Raw genomic sequence first — 23,273 nt, 5'->3', positions numbered from 1 at the left:
CCACCTGGTCTTTGAAGTGAAGCTGGCCAGAAATTTTTGAACCCTTTCAGAAGGGAGAGGGTGAGGTTTTGTACTTTATTTTTCTATGTGTTGTGTATGTGTAGTTGTGAGGGTTTTAAAGCATATTTTATTTAACAATTGCTGAAAAAGCAGTTTTGGCAATTTTAAAAGGTATTACCTTCTTGCTATTTTTTTTCCTTTGAACAAGTAAAATAATTTTTAGGTGTTTTGAAAAATTTGAAACATAAATTAAGATTCCTCCAATCAAACCTTTCAACTAATCCAAGCCACTTCTAATATCACATATTTTCAAGGTAATAAACAAATATTAAAGATTTCAATCTGTGGTTTAGTTCAGAAAAAGATAAATACTTTCAAAGGAGAAGAAAGTAATTTTACTCCCAGATTTACTTTGAAGTCTCTTCTCCTTTTCTTGATTCAAATAACATGCACCAGTGGAAACAAAATTTAAAAACCACTCAGAAGGAGAAAAGCAGTATCAGATCTTTAGCTTGTAAAGGCACCCAAGTTCCTGTCAGCCCTTTTGCCACAGAACTTAACAACACTAAAAACACCCATGGTTGTTGTGGCTGAGGTTGGCAAATGGATGAGTGGCATAAAATTCAACCACAGGAAGGAATGAGCCATAACTGCTCCAGAAGGAAAGCAAGTAGCCTTTTGAAAGGCTTCAGTGCTCCATCAAGTTTGCCTAACAAAAGGAAATTAATTTACCAAGTGGTTCTCCCCCTCCACTGTTTTTACTGGAAAGGAATGCTTCTTTCCAAATAACATTACTCTTGGGATAGCAGCAAACTACAAAAGAGACAATGTACAGCCCCTTATAACATACCAAAATTCACTGAAGAGGTTTAGCTCCAGTGACACCCCAGGCAGCAGGTGGGTTTGCTTCATTTTTTCACTTGGGAATGTCACTGTTACAAGGGGATTGTTAGAGGATTATTTCATAGGGTTATGCTTACTTTAGAATGACTAAAGGAGTTCTTCTCCTGCTACTGCATTTATTTATGCAGACATTTTACTAACTCAGTAGTCATTTAACTCTAAGGTTTTTTACTTTGGTTAGTATAATTCTTCAAAAATAACTTTCCTGTAGCCATTTCTTGTACAAACTTGTTGAGCAAGCTGGCTGTTTATATGCATTGGATTGCTAACAAAGCAGAATTCTGTATTTCCTTTTTTTTTTTTTTTTTTTTTTTGGTTAAAACATTTTTTTTCTGTGTTGTGTGCTTGCTTTTTTGACAGGAAACACTTTAGTCTAGTCTTGCTCCAGATTTTTAATAGTGGCCTCAAAGCCTAATTAATGTATTTGTAGTCTGCCTCTTGATATCAGAATCTAATTATGCTTTCTTAGGAAAATGTTGTAATTATTATTCAAATGTAATTAAGAGAACAGATAATGAATGTCACCTAAAATAAAATAGGGTCCTTAAATTCTCACACTATAGAGTTGTCCCAGAAAGAGATATAATGCTTTCATTATGTAATGTTTGTTTTTAACAGTGGGCAGTTACACAAGGCTGGCAAACTTCATAACTGCAGCCTTTTATCCTGACTGTGAGTAAATGGGCAATACATCATGGAATATGTAGATTCAGACAAATAAAGAATGGCAGTTATAAAGCTCATCTAACACTAAAACATCCTTGAATTTCTGCAGCTGTATGTCTTTGGGGAAAAATGTGTTGTAGATGATACCTACTTTTGACTTTGTAATTCAAAACAAATAGCTTCTACAAATTGCATGGATAGTGATTCAGGAGGGTGCAGAATAGCATTTTAATCTCTCCTACCCTGAAGTACCCTGCCTCTCTAGCAGAGATGGAGTTTGGTTCCCAGACAACTGTAACCATGTCAAGGTTCATCACAAAGGGAAGGAGAAGAGCTCTGGGAAGCCTTGATAAACACTGAGCTGATAGCCCATAGTGCTTCTAGCTATCCTTATAATTACACAGCAGATATTTTCTGAAGGCACAAAGGCTCAATAGATGCTGGTAATTTGTCAGCTTCATGTGCTAACCTTCCAACGAATTACCGCCATCAGCTTTCCAATTTTTTTATGCCATTCAGAAACTCCAATGCATTATACTCTATTTCTGAAAACTGTTTAATAGAAAATGTGTTTTTTTCCTCTTGAATAAAAACTACTGAGCACATTGTACACCCAGGTTTCTACATGCACATACAGTTGTATCTTACCCTGTGTACCAAATTCTGCTTTCTACTGGACAATGTAAGAAGCTTTTAACCTTGGTAATTAAAATTAACTAGGTAGTTCAGTACCACTTCTTTATGTCATTGCAAGCAATGTGTTCCTGAAGACCCGAGGGCTACAACTAGGTGCTAACCTGAACTAGAGTGGACTTTCACCCTTAAGTGCCTTACTTCTGCTCCAAACAATCCATGCAGTGAATTAGGCAGCCCCTCAGTAAATCAGCTTGATACTACATCAAACATGCTTTTATTTTCCAGAGAAGTATAAGCTTAAAACTTTCTATCCTTGCAAGAGTACTAGATAAAAACCTGGGATGTCAAGTACAAATCAGTACAAAGCTGCCACCTGAAGTCTTCCTAACTTCATGTTCTCTATAAACTTGGATAAATAGAAGAATCTGTTAATATTATATATATGAAAAGATTAGCATTTGTAATGTAAAAGGCAATGGCTTTCCTTGGGGATTAAAAATGCATTAATGCTTATGGAAAGGATGGGAAGAGAGAGACAGCCCAGAATGGCTCTTAGGTGCATTCTGTGGCCCAACAAGCAGCACCAGGGCTGAGTGTAATAAAGCCCCAGTTACCTAATCTAGGGGAGGATAGCTGGCATCTCCTTCTACCCAATGATTTAATTTGGCCTGTCAGCCAGGGATAATTGGTTTCTGGTTGACTGAAAAAAGTGACAGTGACATCAGCTCCCTGCCACCCTCCATGAGTGAAATTCTTGTTGTCTCGTACAGGGCCTCAGCACTCAGGCTGCTCTGGCAGCTTTACAGGTCTCTCTCTGGGACTGCAATGGAAATGCAGCAGTGTAAGACACAGAGAAATGTTGTTTACTCTAGACGTTTTCACAATATATTTTTGAGAACCAAGATTGTTTTTGTACAGGAAAGTCTGGTTATGCTTGTTTTACTTGAATGTTTGATAAAGTTCTTGCAGTTATGGTGATCTAAGGCAATAAGTAAAGGAAGATATATTGGGAGAGGCAGTACCTTTTACTTCAGAGAGGAGACAAGGGAAGAGCCTGATCAACATGATTCACACATCAAACATCCATAACAGTATGAGCAGCCTCCAGCTGATTAGTGCCCCAAAGAGTGCTGAATTGAGAGACCAGGGTGGTCTTTTCATGGCCTATGTGAAAGAATTTCTTGGCAATGGTTCCAGCAATGGACTTTATTCAGCACTGTTGGCCAGAAAACTTTTTGGAGTCTCTAGGCAATCTTATAACCCTTTCACTTCACAGCCTAATTTAAAACATTTGTGTGTATGTGGTGATTGGCAATAAAATACAGAAAAATCTCAGACTAGAGGAAGTATAGGCTTTGTGGGTTCTTCCCTAGGTCCCACCCATCACTGACACATCTGGGATACAAAAAGGAAGAATGACAGCACGGGTCATGTTTCAGCAGTGTCATGCACCATGAACCCATGGCAAATTAGCTATAAAATTCCTAGAGAGAGAGAGACATTTACCTTAGCAAAAATGCTGTGGCCAAAGTAAAGGCAGCTGTTTGAAGGAGGATGTGATTGTATGTGCTACTAGATTTATAACTGGGTGCTTACAGTGATCAGTTCTTAAGGAATATACTGGCAATGAACTGAAATAACTCAGCCAGGTATTACAACTTGCATGCTATTTTAATGTAATTTTAGTTCTGTTTAGCTGGCAGCTAACTGCTTAAGAGTTGATTCCCTATCTGCTTATTGTTTAAACAGTATTTGATTCAAGTATCTGTCCTTTCTAGTTTCACTGTATCTCAGAAGGGAAGATTTTCAGCTGGAGAACAAGTACTTAAGATGAAACCACCTCCTTCAACACCAAACCTTCTTGCACAAAGCTACTCTTAATTTCCAAGAATTTAAAACCATTTATTTGATACATATACTGTTTTCCTGGACAAATCAAAGCAGCTGCATTGGAAAATTCTGTACAGTAGGTGAGCAAGTGCTTATTCTTTGATTGATGCTGTCTTTAATGAAAGTAAAAGTCAGCTTTATAACCTATATTGGATAGTCTATTAACTGGCAAGAAAATGTAGCATGAATAAGGATTGGAACAAAAGGGATTAATATAGTTAAATTTTGTCTGTACCACTTGTACTTTGTACCAACTGCAGGAGACATAACGCTGAAAGAACCATAATGACCTGAGATTCCAAGGACATTTTGTTTCCAGAGCATAATTATAGCAGCAATGCCAGACATGGTAATGGATCACTTAGCACTGTACAATTTTTCTTTGAACTAAATCCTTCATGTATCATAAAATAGCAAGAGAAAAAAAGTGTTACCTAGGCTTGTGCTAAGTTAAAATGCCCACTGAACTTGCACACTTTGGCAACAAGCTGTAGATCCTTTCTGGGCTGCCAAGAAACCACACTGTACCCAACAGAGATTAAATAATAGCAGCAGCAGCAAATAAATAAAAAATCAGGTAGTTGTCTAGGGAAAAAAAAACCCAAACCCTTCCCCAAGCCCCCCAATAATGCAGAAGAAAACTAATCAAACCTTAGGCCTGTTCCAGGGAGCACTTTCCTAGCTTGGTCATGCTTGCTGGTAAAATAGTTCTCATCAAGGCTGCATTTTCCTTATGTATTTCACTCATGAAAACTGATGAAGCATTTAGTTTTATACTTTCCAAATGAGGGATTTGCTATGGAAACAGTAAGACCCAAGAAGCCAATTACCCACTAATGATGTTTTTATGTGCTTGCTATTCAGATTAGAATGAAATGTAAGGATCAGCTTAAAATCTAAAGTGCCTTGCTCTAGAACTTTCTTTTTCCATGCAAAATCAAAATAGAGAAACTTACCAAATAGAGAAACTTATTTTTACAGTTTATGTACAGTTTATTCTAAAGAAATAAAAGGTGGGCATGCACAAGGAACACCCTAAAAGAGCAGATGGCTGAGAGGTAAGTAGATTTTTGTCTTTAGTGCAAGAAAACCGTAGTAATCATGATTGCTCTATTGTTATTGACACCATCACAACTGAACAACTGAATAAAAGAACTGATACTATTTAGAATATTATTTGAAGCAATCTGCTATTGAATTAATTTGATTTTAATATACTATTGAAATGAAAAAAAAAACCAACCAACAAACCCAAAGTCAAATATTTGTAGATTTCAAGGAAGCTGCAGGGCTGTGAATACAGGCAGAACAGCAACACTCAGTAGGTAAAAAAAATGCTTTAAGATCTTTTAGCATTTTTACTGTATTTTTATTTAAAAATGCAAGACCTTTCACACTTTTTTCAGTATCCATTTACAGATTCTAAGTGTAGAATGCATGTCGAGGAATAAAGTTTAATCCTGCATTAATCCTTCTTTAAGGCTGTCAGGAAAACAAGCTGGTTTTCGGTGTCGCTTTGTCAGCGGCACTCTTGGGAGAGAGGAGCGATGGAGGAACACAAGGCTGGGGAGCGGCACCCGAGCCCAGGGGCTCCTCCTGCCACCCGGGGAGCGGGAATTTCATGTGTTATTAAATTAAAGCTCGTGTTATTGCGCAGAGCTCCGGGAACGGCGAAAGCGGGGAGTTTCACAGCCGCTAAGTGCACTGCTCCAGGCAGGGGCCGCCTCCACGGCGCGGGGCCGGCGGCAGCCCCGGGCCTGTCGGGGCGAGCTCTGCGGCTCCGCTCGCTGCGCTCGCCCTCCGCGCCACGTCCCGGCGCCGGGCCCGCTCCCGCCCCGCCCCGCCCCGCTCGGAAGCGCCGCCGTGACCCCGCTGACGCGGGCGGCGGGCCCGGAAGCGGCGGGCGCGGGGCCGGAGCGGGGGCAGCGGCGTTGGGCGGCCGAGCGGCCCCGGGGAGCGCCCGGCGCCGCGCAGGTGCGAGAGCGGGGCCGCGCCGGGGAGCGCGGGGGAACCGCGGGGGAACCGCGCGGGACGGGACGGGACAGCGGGGCGGGCGCGGCCATTTTAAGCGCCGCGGGACCGCAGCGACCTCGGTGCCCCTGCGCTCGGTGCCGCTGATCCCGCTCGGGCCGCCCTGCCCTGCCCGCCCTGCCCTCGGAGGGGCACAGGGGCGGTGTCCTGGGCCCGTGTCCTGGGCCCCGGGCCGGGCCGGGGCAGCGCGGCCGCTCGGCGAGCACAGGCGCGGCAGGGCCGGGCAGGGCAGGGCGGGTCCGGCCCGGCCTGAGGGGCAGCGGGGCCGCTTTGCCGCGTTGGGCTGAGACGGGAACAGAACGAGCTTCGGTGTAATAATAACAGTGCACGCCCGTCCCGGAGTGGGGCACAGGCTAAATGCGGCCGGGAGCCGAGCGAAGCCAGCCCGGCCGCCGCCTTGCAGCTAATAATAGGCAGTGTCTGCTCGCTGGCTCGCAGCACGTTATGCCGTGGTCTGCAACGCAAAGGGATTTTAGTGTTTTAATAAAATCCTCGGTTATGCAGATACAGAAAACTAACAGTGAAATATAGAAAGCGTTATTAAACATTGAAGTAATGTTTAAATGCCAAGAGTAATTTTTATCATAATTCGTTTGCAGAGTATGAAATTACTGTTGCATATTTTCTTAAGGTCCGGAGCAGAACCAAGTCTTCACGGGATTTCTTTGCTAATCACCTATGAAGCTCCTGATCCTGAAGTTGCAGTTTTGCAATGAAGAAAAGGAGACGGCTCGCTGCAAGTCTAAACGAAAAGGTTCATCTTGGCCATGAGAAAGACACTTCAGAACAGATTCTTGTAGTGGACTGTGCACAACAAATTGTCTCCAAGTCTGCAGAAATAGCTCCTGCAGATCAGCTCGAATCTTCCCAGGAACTTTCACCATCGCCAGAACAAAGAAAGCTCCTAAGCTCATTGCAATATAACAAAAATCTACTTAAATACTTAAATGATGATAGACAGAAACATCCATCATTTTGTGATTTACTCATAATTGTAGAAGGAAAAGAATTTAGTGCTCACAAAGTTGTTGTGGCTGTTGGCAGTAGCTATTTTCATGCCTGCTTGAGCAAAAATCCAAGCACTGATGTTGTCACATTAGATCATGTAACTCATTCTGTCTTTCAGCATTTGCTTGAGTTTCTTTACACTTCTGAGTTTTTCGTGTATAAAAATGAAATTCCATTAGTGCTGGAAGCAGCAAAATTTTTAGATATCATAGATGCAGTGAAGTTGCTAAATAATGAAAGTGTTTCCACTGTACAGACTGATGTGGTAACTGATGCTCCTACACCAGTAGAAACACTCAGTGAACTGACAGGAAAACTATTAAATAGTCATCAGTGCACTTTTTGCGGCCGAAGTTTCTGTTACAAGAAGTCCTTAGAGAATCACGTGGCTAAAGCCCACCGAGCCCTCTCCCTGGAGGGGAAGCATGGGTTAAAAATGGTTGAGAAAAGCAACTTTTCCACCCGACGCTCCACCAGAAGCCGGAAATGTCCCGTGAAATTCGATATCAGTGACAATGAAAGCGGCGATGCCTCTGACAGCAATTTGGAAAAAGTCAGTTCTGACAAGGAGACATCTGAGAGAAGTGAATTTGAAGACAGTGAAAGTGAGTGCAATGTGGATGAGGACGGGCAGGAAGAGGAAATGTCAGGTGAAGATTCAGAATCCGAAGAGCAAAGTGAAAAGGAACAGAATGATGCTGAAGAGGGTTCTGAGGCAGTTGACTCAATGGGGAATATTCCTGAAGGCTTAGCTCCAGTCATCATTCAGAGCAGTAGCAAAAAACTACTGCAGTGTCCCAAGTGTGACAAAAAGTTTGATCGAATAGGTAAGAGTGAGTTGGGTTGATCTTGTTCGTGATGGTGCTGTTTGTGTGGGAAATAAACCAAGCTTTTTCTCTATCCTGGAGAGTGAATATAAGAATTTTTGGATCATCTCACTGATCCAGTGTGCTGCTGTATTCTCAAAGTGTATTAAGTTTTTATGTCTGTGGTGCTAAATAGTTTCAATAAATTATCTGAGCACATAATTTTAAAAATCTGCAAATACTGCATTTATTTCTTTTCCACTGCTCTGGATTCTGGTTGTTAGCAGTGTGTAAAAGCACAGCTGCTGTGGAGAAATAAATGGCCTGTGAGTGTTTCAGGTTGGAATGGTACATTTTGGTTTCTGCACACGTTGGAAGCCCTTTTCTCTTTGCACTTTAATAACTTAGAATACTAGTTCTGTGCTCAAAAAAGCCATGACAAGCATGCATTAAAACAAGCAATACATAGAGTATTTCTTTATAAGCTTGTATTACAATGGACAATTGACTAATATGTTTAAAGTATGAGCTTCTGCAGCTCATAAATTTACAGTAGTATACAGCAGCATGCATGTATGTTCTACAGAGAAAAAGGTAAGATCTAGTACAAAGCAGAGAGGCTGCTATTGACTCGAGGTGGGTTTATCCACTGGACAGAATTTTGTCCTCAGAAAAAAATTGGCAAACAGAAGAGGGAATACAAGCTATGTGAAAGAAGTGAGAGAGTAGCCTTTTTATTTCTGGCAGTGTGTTGGATCCTAAGTACAGGTAAAATGTGCAAGGGTTTGTATCTTTCATTCAGTGTTCTGCTATTTGAAAATACCTTAAGATTACCAGTTTGTTGTGAGGATGTTTCCCATTCTGCAAAGGTATTCATGATCAGCGTAGTGAAAGAACAGGACTGTAACTTGCAGTATTTAAGAACAGGTGTAGGGTTGAACCCTAAGCTGCAGGGTTGAATAAGAGTGACTAGTAAGGCTTGCACAGACTTGCAGCAAGATGGAAGTGTTTGAAGGGACCTTGGACCAAACACATAGGTGAGGACTGGGCAGTTTTCAGTGGTGTAAGCAAGTAGGACTCTAGATGGATGTAGAGGGTACTTAGAGTTTGACTACACATGAGAGAGATTACAGAGCAAACCCCAAACATGCCTGTTGCAGGTGATACCTGTTACAGTTCATGCTAACACCTTTTGCTTTGTTGTCCAGGAAAATACGAGAGCCACACACGTGTCCACACGGGTGAGAAGCCTTTTGAATGTGATATTTGTCACCAGCGCTACTCAACCAAGTCCAACCTGACAGTGCACAGAAAGAAACACTCCAGTGACACTGACTTCCATAAGAAGGAACACAAATGTCCCTACTGCAACAAGCTGCATGCAAGCAAAAAGACCTTAGCAAAGCATGTGAAGAGGTAAGTATGACATAATGTGTCTGGCATTTCTGAAGAAGATTTTAAAAGTGAAGATAAGCATATCTATAAACACAGCATATTCTGCAGTATTTTTATAACTATTTCTTCAAATAACTGCCTTTTTGAGGGGCATGGGGATTAGCAGTGTCACCTAACCTTTTGTAAGAAATAGCAGTAGTGTTTCTATGGGGCTTCTGCCAAAAGTTTTTATTATAAATTTCAGAATCTTTCAGATGAGCTAGCACAGTCAGAACACATCAGGCTTAAAAATTATCTGACTACTTTTAATTTAAAGGCAGAGTAAAATACCTTCTTTTATTTTAGATGTCAATGCTTTACTGTTGATGATAATGGTTGTCTAAACCATTTCTGTGCAGATTCTTTTAGATAAATAATTTATGGCAGGTCTAATTATAAGGTGTTATTATTTGCATACTTCTTTTTTTCTGTTTTCTTTGTAAATACCCATAAGTTGAAACTACCTTCTGTCTTATCACATGTTGTATGAGGTTCTGCAGGAGTCCATAATCAGTGCTGCTTTCCAGTTGTACTTGTGTCATTAGAATTGTTTCAGCATCAGTATTCTGTTCTGCCAGTGTGGTGATCAACTTCCATGACATATAAAACTTAGAAATAGATACCTTAATAGATAACTTCTGTCTTCCTCCTAGGTTTCATCCAGAGAATGTACAAGAATTTCTTTCTATCAAGAAGACAAAGAGTGAAGGTTGGAAATGTGATGTAAGTAATCCTTCAGTACTTTTGGTTTTTTCATACAAGGTTTACTTTTTGTGAACCTTAATGAAAATCTGGCATCTGTTTCTGTGAAATCTCTGAAAGCTTTCTGGTTTTCCTCTGAGTGATGCATTTGCTCTATCTGCTGATTTAAGAACTGAACTTTGTCTATATGGACAGCCTCTGGTTGGATAAATAATCCCATTTTGAATTCTAAAATAGTTAGGGACAGTATCTTTTCAAATGCATCAGTTTACAGATGGTTAGACTTGAGTGTTATGAATGCTTTAAAAACAATATTTGCTGTCCTGTTAATTACACACATCAAGCCCTGACCATAAAGTATGCTGTTATGGGAAGGATCTCTCAGTTCTGAGGAAAATACATGTTAAACACTCTCTCATTTAGCTGCATATACATGTCAGCAGAGTTGTAAATTTGTGCTAAATTTATCTCTACTTGTAAAATCACAGGATACTTCCCTTGATTTTCCCTGGGAGAGGTATATGTGTGAAACTACATATGCTCTAAAGAGTTTGTAGAATTTCCATTTTCTATGTGAATGCTGCAAAATAATGTTTTAAGGTGTGGGGGTTTGTTTTTGTTCTTTTTTTACAGGAATTAGTTTCCTTTTTGTTTTTTCATGCAGCTGTTTTGTTTATGCAAGGTTTTGTATGCTGCTTTATGTCTGTAATATTAGGGGCTGTAACATAATCACCAACCTTGCTTTATTTGGGAATTTTCACTTGTAAACATACAGTAGAAAGTTGGGAGATAGCAGCTGTAGGAATTTGTATTGTTCATTGTGCAGCTGGTGAGATGGATTATGGTACAAGGTTGTTATATGGTTCATCAGAGGATGTTATCTTCCAGGTGCAGTTGTATTGTGTGAATGTGTCACAGATTCTGGTTGTTACTAGATAAGAAACATTTTAATAGTGGGAATCAATTGTGCAACATTGTTGACATTCATTCTGGTGAAAGTGTGTTACCGGATCAGTGATTTGATAAACTCCACTTCCTGCTTTGTGGGTTTATTTTTTTAATTGAGAATTGTAACTAGAATTTTTTTTAGAAGTGACCTGTTGCTCCTGTACAACTCACATGCATTGGAAATGGACTTGAATTAAAAGCAGCTAGAATTCCAACTTTTACAGCAGCTGGATATTGACAGCACCCTTGGGTGCTGTGCTATGACTTTGTTTTCAGTTTGTGTTCTGAGGGCAAAGGTGCCACAGAGGTAAGCTGCAGGATTCACTTAGCTTCTTTGTTTATACTTCAATCTGTTTGTGAACAACAAGATTTGCTGACCATATTTTAATCCTTGAGGAATATGAGCAAATCTACATGACAATAGATATTAATAGTAAGGAAAAGCAAGAGGGCTATTATACTTTGTACAAATACAGGATTTTCTTACACCTATATTTAACATTAATTTAAATCAAGTGCAGCTGCTGGTTTTGATTTCCTTATTCATGTGTGCTCTGTGAAACAGTGCTGGAGTTCATGTGTGGGAGTTGTAGTGCTCAGCTGAGCTATCATAAACAGCAGCAGGAGTCTCACAGGGAAATGTGTGAGCACTCTGTTGATTTATGTTGCAGCATAGAACCCTGATGATAAATTGTAATACCTGGTTTAAATGCCTAAATTTGAGCTGTGGATTCAATTCTGTAATTGTACTGCATTCTTACTTGAGTCATTGCTAATAATTCTTGAACATTTAGGTTTTGATTAATCTGAAAGCAGTACTAAAAAGCACACATAATGTTAGGCTTGAGATGGTCCTGTAGTTCTAAAATGTATTTTGAGTTATATTTCTTTGTTGGTATTGGCATTTTCTCTTTAATGCCTGCTGTCAGAGGAAATAAAGTAACAGATATGACTCTGGTACTACAACAGCTTCTACTGCAACAGTTTTTACCACAGTCCAACTAAACTGATTCAGCATCCAAAACCAAGCCAAAGCTATTTGTTTTTTTTTCCTTTGGGTTATTTTCTGCTGAGTTACTCTGTTGAAACACCCTAGGAAGGGAGTCTGGGAAGTGCTGGAGTAGAAAGGAGGAGTGGGGAGGAATATACAGTTACATGCAGGAGTTTCTGTAGTTGATTGAGGCTGCCATGGATCTGCATCCTAATCTATGCAGGACAGTCCACTGTGGCTTATGCAGAGCACAGGTTGGTTTGGATGTTGACTGCAAGGTGTCCCATACTGGCATAAAGTAGGTTATTGAAGAACACATGTTTAATCTTACATTGGTGCAGAGAACAGATGAAATAAACTCATGAGAGTTTATTCTTATGAATAAGAAAAGAATCTGCCTGTAACTGATGTATCTTTGACAAAGTGTTTTACCATTTCAGATTTGTAAGAAATCTTTCACTCGAAGACCTCACTTAGAAGAGCATATGATCCTTCACTCTCAGGATAAACCCTTCAAGTGTACCTACTGTGAAGAGCATTTTAAATCACGGTTTGCAAGACTGAAACATCAAGAAAAATTCCATCTCGGTATAGAAACTTCCTTCTGACATGTAAACACTAGATTTAAAGTAAAACATTCCCCTACTATTTTATGTCCTGGTCAGTCTGCTTTCCACCCCACTTCCTTCTACAGTTCTCTCTTCCACTTTTGGGGAAGAGTTGTTTGAGGGCTTTTTGTTGGTTGGGTTTTTACTTCTGTGTTCAGCTGTCTTTTTGAGGCATTCTCTTGTACCCAAAAAAAAAAAAAAAAGTCAGAGTTTTGAGGAGGAAGAAGAGTTAAGATTAGTTTGGTTTGAAACTTTTTTTGCACAAAATTGATTCTCAGCTAGGGAGTCAGATTCTTCCTGAAGTTTTCGAAAGACCTTTTTTCTTTCCTCCTGAAGCATTCTGCAGGCTTTTTTATACTACTTCTTATCTCTGCTGGGTAAGAACTAGATGGGTGATAAGAATTTTTTATTTCAAGTGGTCCAAGTGGGCTTAATTGCTTTTGACCATGAATTCTAAATTTTTCCTTTCTGGTCATGAAGTTTGCCAAAATGCCAGATCTTAGAAGTAACTTAGCAGAAAGCTCACAAAGTCTAATAAAGTATGCTGGCTGTACTAAAGATGAATAATTTGTTAGACAAAACTTTTGCTTTGTAAATTGATGAAGGCTTTTAAAAGTAACCAGTCTGGGCTTGTTGTTCAGTTTAGCTGGGAGTCCATCCTACTCTGTGTGTCTGTCTCCTGCAGGGCCTTTTCCTTGTGATATTTGTGGCCGCCAGTTTAATGACACAGGGAATCTGAAACGCCACATCGAATGTACTCATGGGGGAAAGAGGAAATGGACATGTTTCATCTGTGGGAAATCTGTCAGGGAACGGTAAGGGCTCAGCTGGCTACTTGAACTTCAGCACAACACAGCAAGACTGAGCATGCTTTGGTTGCTGTTGAATATGCTTGGAGTTTTTAACATTAATGACACCATTGCAGAGCATTAGTGTATTAAAAGGTAGTGTCAGAGACACAGGTGGGATTTTTTGATCACCTGTAAAATTAAGGGTGACAGCTGTAGGTAATTAATTATGAAGTAAAGATATATTAAGAAAAGTTTTACTTCTCATTCACTTAAGTTCCTTATCATTAAGAAACTTAAGTTTCTCTGTTGCGCAAAAACATCTTGCAATTTTTTGAGAAAGATATTTTCTTTAATGTATGTTTTCCAAATTTACATTGGGACAGTGTTTTATTTCTTTCCTGATACTGTTTCTAGACCCAGTTGGTTCAGTAAATAGGTTGCCAGACTGTCTTTGAATGCATGTGTTGGTGTGTATATCTGGATTTATACAGTCATTTGGATGCATTATGATCCATCACAGTAACAGAAATGGAGAGAATGATAGTATGCCTCAGTTTAAAGTGGCAGGGAAATGGCTTAAAATTAAATTTTACTGCCTTTGTTAAACAGAACAACTTTGAAAGAACATCTGAGAATTCACAGTGGAGAGAAGCCTCATCTTTGCAGTATCTGTGGACAGAGTTTTCGTCATGGAAGCTCTTACAGGTATAGATTTTTATTAAACAGGCTGCTAAACTGTTTTGCTTATTTGGTGATATATATGCATTCATGTTATTGACATAGTTCTTTGTAGTGTATGTGCTTTATGTATTTCACCTCTGAGAGCATTAGTAAATGTTCTAAGTATGTTTCAATTTTAAGAATATATTGCTAATGTGTGAGAATTCATTTAATTTGTAAGACATTAGTGGCTTAAAAATCTTTTCTCAAAGTTGAGTTTTTTGAACACGTAAAATTTCTGTGTTTTTGTTATTCAAAGAAAAAAAATGAGCAGAAGAATAAAATATTTCATTAAATTAATTTCACGTAAGAGACTTCAGCTCAGTTCTCTCTTGATTTCTGAGAACAATTCTGGTGCATCTCATCAGGCATTAAAGACTGCACTTTCTGCTGTTTTGCATTGAATTGGCAGTACAGATTATGTTAACAAAAATCCCATTTTTTGGTCATGTTTATGACTAAATATGCAGACTTCATCTAAGAGTGCATCATGATGACAAGAGATATGAATGTGAAGAATGTGGGAAAACATTTATTCGGCATGACCATCTGACAAAACACAAAAAAATACATTCAGGTAGGTATTTTCTTTGGAAATTGGCTTCAAACTTATTATTTTGAAATAAAACCAAATAAAAAGTTGATTATGGGGGTTTTTTTCTGCAATGTTTTAGGCCTGATAGAAGTTCCTGCTACTCTTTATAAGGTCTACTAAAGTAGAATTAAGCTTACATGTTCTATAGGATTAAAAGCCAAATGTTTCCTCCATGATACCTTAGAAAGCCAAGGGACAGTCAAAAACATGTAACAATGAATTGATTTAACAATCATAAATACAAAAAGCAAAAGTGAAAAAGGAGGATTTTTTTAATGATTTCAGATTTCTTTTTCTTAATAGCAATTGTGTGAAACATTATTGCCCCAACACAGAAGAAGCTGTCAGAGTCTCTGTCAAAGTTTGTACACTGATCACATCAATGTAAGAACATCAGAGAGGTTTTTCTGAAGTTTCTCTTGTGGGAAGGAGGGAAGGAAGGCTGAGGAAATCAGCCCTATGAACAGATGGGGTTGATCAGGAGGAAGAAAAATCTGTTGCTCTGAGACCAAAAGATTATCAAATGTATAGGAAGAGCAAAGATTCACCAGTGACTTTTTCACAACAGAATTGGAAATATGACCTTCTAGGAGGCAAAATACTTTCTAGGAAGTATGAAAGTGATCAGAGTCTAAACTTCCTGAGTCTTTTTGTGAAAGACAGCTTCTTTCCTACTGGTTGAAATCATACTGTCTGCTATGAAATAAAGAAATCTTTGAAAACTCCAAGTACAAAAAGAAAAAGAAAAAGAAAAGGAAAAAAAAAAATCCTCTTTTCTGCTCTATTTGCTTTTCCCCCCTCTAGAAAGTTACATTCTTTGACTGTCCACACCCCTATTTACATGAGAAGAAATATTGTGCCACTTTGTGGAAGATCTCAAGATGGCTAAAAAGCATCAAGATACTTTTAAACAGCAGCATAAAACAAAAAGGTAACTATGTCCATCAGGATGATTAAAATAATAAATACTGAGGTGTAATTTTAAATTATACAAAATAGTAGCTGTAAATGTTTCAATAAGCTTCTCCTTAAAACAGCTGAATTATTGAAGGTACCACAATTCAGGTGATAATTAAGAGGGTACATTCCCAGTCATTGACTTGTACCTCCCATGCAGTGAGTGTTTTGGGAAGTCTCTCTTGACTTGGAACATAAAGTTCTTTGTAGGAATGATATGGACAAGTCCTACATAGCAAGTGGTAAAATCCTTACTCTGATAGAACCACCAATCATCCTAAATTTTCTTCCTTAGGAAGAGAGAATCCTTCTCCAAGTGAGGTGTGGAAGAGCTTGATTGGCTGAACTTTGGGAACATGATTATGAATCATAGACATTTAATAAGTTCCAAAAAGATTGAACCAAAATTTATTGAATTGTGCCCTTTTAGGTGAAAAAGCCCATCAGTGTGAGGAATGTGGAAAATGTTTTGGCCGTCGAGATCACCTTACTGTTCATTATAAAAGTGTTCATCTAGGAGAAAAAGTTTGGCAGAAGTAAGTGTGGGGTTTTTCTAACTGCATAAGTACTTCTGTACTGTAACTGATTTTGTTGGGACTTGCATGTGTGAGCAGAATTCTGCTAATCTGTGTGTTTGTCATGCCTGTACCTCAGCCTTTATAGAGATATTACAGTTTGAAGAGATGTCAGAAAATTGCCTCCATGATTTAAGCTAGATATTTCCTTTGGAGGAAAATTTATTTGCAATTAAGTAAATAAAAGCATTAAAAAGGATCAGATTTTAATTTGTCAATTATCTGTCTGATTCTTGTTCTTAATTGATGGTTTGCTGTAATATTCTCATTGCAGACTAGTTAAAACTGAATTATTAGTCATCCTGCAAACACTGGGAGAATTATCTCACATATAAGGTATTTTAGAAGCTGGCAGCAGGTTAGTGGCTCTGAAAGGAGATAAAAACTTTGAAACCCAAGTTGTTTCTCTAACTTGAAAATGCAATAGGGTTTTAAAACTCTTGAGCTCTAAAAATAAACCTCTCAGAGATTTGAAATAAACAGCTCTTGTTGTTTTTCAAATGATGTGTTTCAGCTGTAGATACTCACTGGTGTTGTGTAGAAGCCATTAAAGATGTGTTTGACTTAAAAGTACAGTACATTACTTACTCTGTTTTTTTCTCTTGGTAGGCAGTAGCCTACCTAAAAATTCTGCCATTCCTAAACCTTATTAGGGTGTAATTCTGTCAAAGTAAAAGCTTCTTGTTAGTATTGGGCAAAAATATGTTACTTAAGGAGATTTTTGGGGTTAAAAAGGAAGTTTTAGTGGCTTTTGTTCTTTGAATATTTAGTGCCATCCCAACAGAGAATAAAATTGAATATTGAAAATAATTTAATATTGAAAATAATCTTATTAGTATGTAGATACCAGAAAAAAGGAACAAAAGTGAGGAAATTTGGAAAGTTTGGTATTTAGATATTTTGCAGTTAAAGATTTCAGAAAGGACTGTGGACATAACTTTACTGTTAGTTGGTTACAAAAAAAATAACAAATGTCTTTTTTTTCTTTAAAGATATAAAGCAACATTTCACCAGTGTGAAGTCTGTAAGAAAGTTTTTAAAGGGAAATCAAGTTTGGAAATGCATTTTAGGACGCATTCAGGTAAAAAGAAAATAAACCCTCACTAAACCACAAAATATGTAGGAATGTTTTTTTATGCCTCAGTATTGATTGAGTTATTTTATTCGTTATGGTTGTCGAGCATTCAGGACAAGAGTAGAAAAAAGCAGCAAGATTTTATTCATTTTCATATATTGCCCATTCCTGAATACTGTTTTATGATTGTTTAGCTGGAATAGTGATAATCTCAGGTTTGTGGGACACTTTTTGCACCTCCTCCTTTAGTTCACTGGTATGTGTGTTCTTGCCAAGTTTACCCAGACCTTCTAAATGTTTTTGTGCTCCAGAGATTACTGCATTTTAGTGGTAATCTAAACAAGGAGTGAACTCCCTTTGGAAAGGGTTATGTCCTTTCTGTTTGACTTTGTTTATCCTGCCTTGTGTTTAGGAAAATCATTGTCTTTTGAAGTGTATAGATGTACAAACTGAGCTCATGAAATCCCAGTGTCACAACAGTTAAAAGACTGTTCTTTTTAATTTAGTTTGTATTCTAACATGAGTCCAGAGCATTGAAAGAGTTTTATGTAAGAAGAGTATGCCAATAGAACCTCTAAACAAATTCCTGATGACTCTCTTGATTCCAGAATAGATGCTGAACTTACAGTTTGTTTTCAGTAAAATTGTTTCATAGTAGGTCTTAATGCTGGTAATCCATGGCAGGTATTTACATATTTATGTGTGATTTGATGTTACTCAGAATAACTAACAGTTACTTCTCTGTCTTTACAGGTGAGAAGCCCTACAAGTGTCAGATCTGTAATCAGTCTTTCAGAATTAAGAAGACATTAACAAAACACATGGTTATTCATTCAGATGCTCGACCTTTTAACTGCCAGCACTGCAATGCAACATTTAAACGGAAAGACAAGCTGAAGTATCATATTGATCACGTTCATGGATCTAAGGCTGCAGAGGAAGCACTGGCATCTTCTCCAGAGGAAAAGCTAGTCTCCTTGCCAGTGCAGTACACCTCTGATGACAAAGTTTACCAAGCTGAGGCTAAACAGTATGTGGAACAGTCCAAAGCATATCAATCAGAAGCCAAAACGTTGCTGCAGAATGTATCCCCAGAAGTGTGTGTGCCTGTGACTCTGGTCCCTGTTCCCATGGCAGACCCCCAAGCAGAGCTGGTGCAGCACAGTGCTCAGTCCCACATGCTGCCCCCGCAGCCGGAGCAGCCGGATTATCAGCGGGCAGCAGAGCTCTCCTTCCTCGAGAAATACACCCTGACTCCACAGCCTGCAAATATTGTTCATCCTGTAAGGCCTGAGCAGATGCTGGATCCCAGAGACCAGTCTTATCTTGGAACTTTACTGGGGCTGGATACAACTCCCACTGTACAGAACATTTCAAACAACGAACATTCGTGATCAGACCATAACATTCCACCGAATTTGCTAAGCCATCGGCCACCAGGAGGCTGATTATGGCAACTAAGAGTTATATTTTATATTTTATTTGGACTCATTAAATCTTCTGCATAGTTTTGGGAAAACAATTTGTTTACATGATATTTGAACATTTAGGCACATTTTGATGCATACGAAAGAGTGTTTCTTGTGATTTTAAGAGTTTTTAAAAAAATCTTATAGACGGTCTTTTAAAAATAATGCTCTGAAATGTGTTTTAAGGATAGTGGCTGAAAATGTAATTACATATCTGGCTATTAATTTAAAAAATAATTGTTTGCCTTTCTGCATCTCATTTTGAGTTAATGTTTCAAGAGGAATAGAAAGCATTCTAAAAGAATGAAGACTTGTTAAAATTCATGAAAATTTGTAAGGGCAGGCAGGGCTATGAAACACAAACTTTGAAGTATGTTTCACACAGCAAAATTAATATATAATTTCCTTGAACCTGAGGCATTTTTGGAAGGTTTTAAAGGTAGCTGGACTTTGGAGCCTAGCCAGTGAACACAGGCACTAGGTTCTTCTGAAAAGTGATTTATGACACTTTACGAAGACACTAAACAAGGTGTTTGATAATCCCCTGAGTACAATTAGGCTGCCTAAATTTGGCCTCTTAGTTCTTCTTTTATCTCTAATGTTGAATAATGTGGGAAAAGCTAGACAATGGTATTGTCTAATTTTCTACACTTAGTTCTATATAATTTTAAGATGCATTTTTTTCTTGCTTTTTCAATCTTCTTTGTCTTCTAAAGTGTACCCCACACTCTAACTTCAAAAGAAATGGGAGTATTTGCAAGGTCATTTTAATCCATGAACAATCACAAAGGATTGGCATGGTTTACCCTTGCTAGAGCATATATGATATCAGGGTCCCACATTAATGTGCCCATTTTCAGGTTATCTGTGATAGAGGAGAAATTTAAAGACTGTTCCAGAACAGTATTTAATTTCTATAAAAAAAAATCAGTAATTATAAATCTCTTGTGAGTTGCTAATTAAATTGGTTTGTTTCTCACTTTCTTGTACTGTGTTTATAAACCAAAGTTAAATTCTTGAGAGTATTTTATGTCTAATTATTTTTAGCTCTTTCTTTACTAGACATAAGGGTTTTTTTCAAAAAAACCCATTTGGAGCTACAAGTCTGGTGTCACCATGAAATCTAGTATACTTTAACCTTATCTAGCTTTCTCTTTTAAGTCTACTTTAAAAATAATTGTTCTGTGTTTGTTTGGTGAATATGATGCCAAAGAAAGTATCTGAAGTAATTTTATAATCTTCATAATTCCTCACAAGAATTGCATAATAAGATTCTCTTCTTATTAAGATGAGAATTCAGATTGAAATTTTCTCCCAGTTTTCCCTATTCTTAAATTATTATGTCAAAGAATCTTTAAAATGGGAAACTGGATTTATGTGTATTGTTGTAACTGTTAAATTTATTAAATCACCTGAGCACAAGGGAGTTGTGGTGATAAGATGACTCTTATCACAGTTCTACAAACTCCCAAGTGGTACAGATACTTTGAGATTGTATTCAGATACTTTGGTGTTAGATTCTATTAATCATCTACTTCAGTGTTGAGCAGTTTGCAGGAGAGGGGCCAGAACTGCCTGAATGTTCATATTTTGAAGCTTGTATCCTAATGAATTCTTAACCTAAACACACCAAAGATTTCTGTTAGCTGTTAAATAGTGGCAGAGTTATAGAACTTTAAATGTTACCAATATTTAAATAGGACTTAGCCAAAGAAGCACAATAGAAGTCCTAAACTTTAAAAGTTCAGTTTCTAAAACAGGACTACTAACTGTTCTATGTTTGTATCTCTAAAGTAAAATTTAGAGCTGTGCTCTGGGAATGTTCAGACTGACATGCTGTAAATAGATCTGGGAAGAAGCTGAAGACTAGCAAATACACAGCAATAACAAGGCCATTGAATGCCACCTTCTGAAAGGACACTATCAAGTACTACCCTTCCTGCTTTCTTAACTCCACCTTTCATCTCCTTTCAAAATAAAACTGTTTCTGTCACCTCTACACTCCATGGCTTGAAAATGGCTGGTTTATGTGTAGTTTTCAAGTCTACATGTGTGTATCATACTCACACTATTCATGTGCACATGAAAAATTATTTCTGCTGCATTTGTAATTGTACTGTTGAAAGTAACCCAACATTAGTGATGTCAGTGCAGTGCTCAGACTAAAAGCCTAATTCTTTGTTATTTCTTGTATTTTCTGTCCTACAGTAGAAATAAGTATTGTAGGATTTTGAGAAAATAGTAGCTTCAAAGTGGTTGGTAAATAATTATTTCTTTTAAAGTCCAGTCTGTGTGGAAGGCATTCTAGGAAAACACTGAAATGGAATTTGGAGCATATTTACTTGATAATGTCCTTTTAAAAATTCTTTCATAATTGTGCCTTTTAATCTATTCTAAAGAATGGCTTTTTTTTCTCTAGTTGAGTTGTTTATTCAGAAAACATTAAGGTAAATAACTTTCAAAGGGCTCCATGTTTGTGCATGCCCAACAAGAAATGGACTATAAAAGGACTCGTTTTTCAGAAAAAACGAGCGTGCTCTTTGCTGTTTGGGTGACCAGAATTACTAGTCATTCCTGGAAAAAATTACCTACTAGTTCTTTGGTGTTCTTTTGTTTGCAGATAACCCTACTAGTTAGTGTTTGTACCTGCTGGTCAGGCTGGATCATTGCCAGTTGACAGTGAAAGACAATAGGAAAGCTTATGTGCTAGATACATAGTTTTTATTTTTATTTAATATCATGAGCTATAATTTGTATGGCTTTACATCTACTTAAAATTCATATATGAGCAAAGTAAATTTTCATGGACTGGGGCTTCTTTTGGTAGGTGAAAGTATCTGGTTTGATAGAAGACGGTTCCTGTTAGGAAGACTGGGGTCAAGGGCAGAGGTCTGCACCTCACAGATCATGGGTTGGAACTTTTTGGTGTCTGCTCCCCCCATTTCAGTATGTGCTCATCAGAGAGTGATGTGCAGGGGGCATTTACATTCAATGTTTTATCTGGCAGTTCCTAGTGTTTATTGCCAAAGAAGGAAGAGGCAGATGTCTCTTAAAAGAATCTCTAAAGAGTGTTTGTTTAGTGGCATATTGCAAAAAAGTTGGTCTTTTCCTCATACTGACCTTTGGGAGGAAGAGTGGAGTCCATGCTGGTACTCCAGGCTGCTGCATGGTTCTGGGAACTGCACTAGTTCTGTTCAAACATTAAATTCTGTAATTTTTTTGCTATAAAATTTCTGGCTGTAGACTGAGTTACTGCCTTTAATTCTTTTAGTGGGTTCCTTGTTCAGTTTATTTATTTGTATTGGAATTTCCTCTTTGAGCACTGACACTTTTCTTACAGAGGTGTATCCCTCATGGGTTCTTTTCATGCTGAATATCAATCATTGTAATGGTAAAGATATTTTTTCTGTAAGGAGGTGGTTTCCTTAAAATTATAGCGCTACTATAGTCTGGATTATAATTCCAGTAGTTGTTTCTAAAGGTGGGTCATGCCAGGCCACAATGACAGAAGATGTATTTGGTGTCACCCAAGAGCTGAGCTTATTTCCCAATAAGAAATGTGAAAGAGCCTCCAGAACTGAAGAACGCTTCCAAGGGGTCACCTCACAATGTGCTTGATGGAACATGAAACGTGTTATGGACTGTTAAGGAATAAATGACCCTCAAGTTTCTCAAAATAACTTCTGTTTAGGAGTTAATGAATGTAGAATTATGAATGAATTCTTTTGTAGGTGACTAATGTTTGGGTTTTTTTTCCTGATAACAATAAAATATGTGAAATTTTTCTGTGTGGAACGCACAAGCACACCTGACCCAGACTGTGCATTCCCCATCTGCCTGAGGCTAAAGGGAAGCAGAGTGCATTTATCTGTAAATCCTTGTGCCTCTTGTCCCGTGGGATCTTGTTCTACAGCACATCTCACAGCAGTTTGGTTATTTCACCATGTGCATCAAAGAATGTCACTGGCAGAACACAATGCAGGGCAGTACCTTGCTTAAGGCCAAAAGGGTCTTTTTCATGGTTCATTAGAAATGTTTTGGTTTAAAAGATTTTGATGGATCAAAGGTTAAAATGACAAAATTTTTTTGAATCCCGCATAACCATTTTGATCGCGTTAAATGTTGGTCCTTTTATATGAAAGAATGAGGTGAAAAGAACTCAATATTTTGTCACTGGTATATTGAGATAATGTGTTTTAAATGTGATCTGTACAGGTTGGTATTTTAGATGGAAGTCTTTAAAGTTGTCTTTTTAGGGGAAATCCTTTGCTGTAAGGAAAAGTGTAAGGAAGTGTACTGTAAATGTAGAAGTACTCAGTCCTATGTGTATTTTTTGTTTGCTATGGAAAAGTAAAGTTTTTTTGTCTTAACATTGTGTGCTTCACAGGATTTCTTGCAGGGGTGTTCGTGCTAGTCTTTGATTTCTGCCCCCTTTTGTTTTTAAACATCATGAAAACACAGTATTCTG

At 38.1% G+C, this 23,273-nt stretch overlaps 1 protein-coding gene across 1 annotated transcript; it reads left to right on the top strand.

Moving 5' to 3' along the window:
• Window positions 1–5,933: 5,933 nt before the first annotated feature.
• On the top strand, window positions 5,934–23,175 carry ZBTB41 (zinc finger and BTB domain containing 41). The gene is made up of 11 exons (XM_079313732.1): window positions 5,934–6,069; window positions 6,758–7,961; window positions 9,149–9,356; window positions 10,028–10,097; window positions 12,456–12,603; window positions 13,309–13,438; window positions 14,024–14,119; window positions 14,605–14,711; window positions 16,117–16,222; window positions 17,254–17,342; window positions 18,090–23,175. Exons 2-11 carry the CDS (start codon window positions 6,839–6,841, stop codon window positions 18,728–18,730), a joined length of 2,718 nt encoding a protein of 905 aa, XP_079169858.1. The 5' UTR covers window positions 5,934–6,069; window positions 6,758–6,838; the 3' UTR covers window positions 18,731–23,175.
• The last annotated feature ends 98 nt before the right edge of the window (window positions 23,176–23,273 follow it).

This window comes from Erithacus rubecula, assembly GCF_903797595.1.
Source record: "Erithacus rubecula genome assembly, chromosome: 10".
In the NCBI taxonomy this organism is placed as follows: Eukaryota; Metazoa; Chordata; class Aves; order Passeriformes; family Muscicapidae; genus Erithacus; species Erithacus rubecula.
The sequence above is the reverse complement of the archived record's forward strand: the minus strand, read 5'-3'. Positions and strand labels throughout refer to the sequence as shown.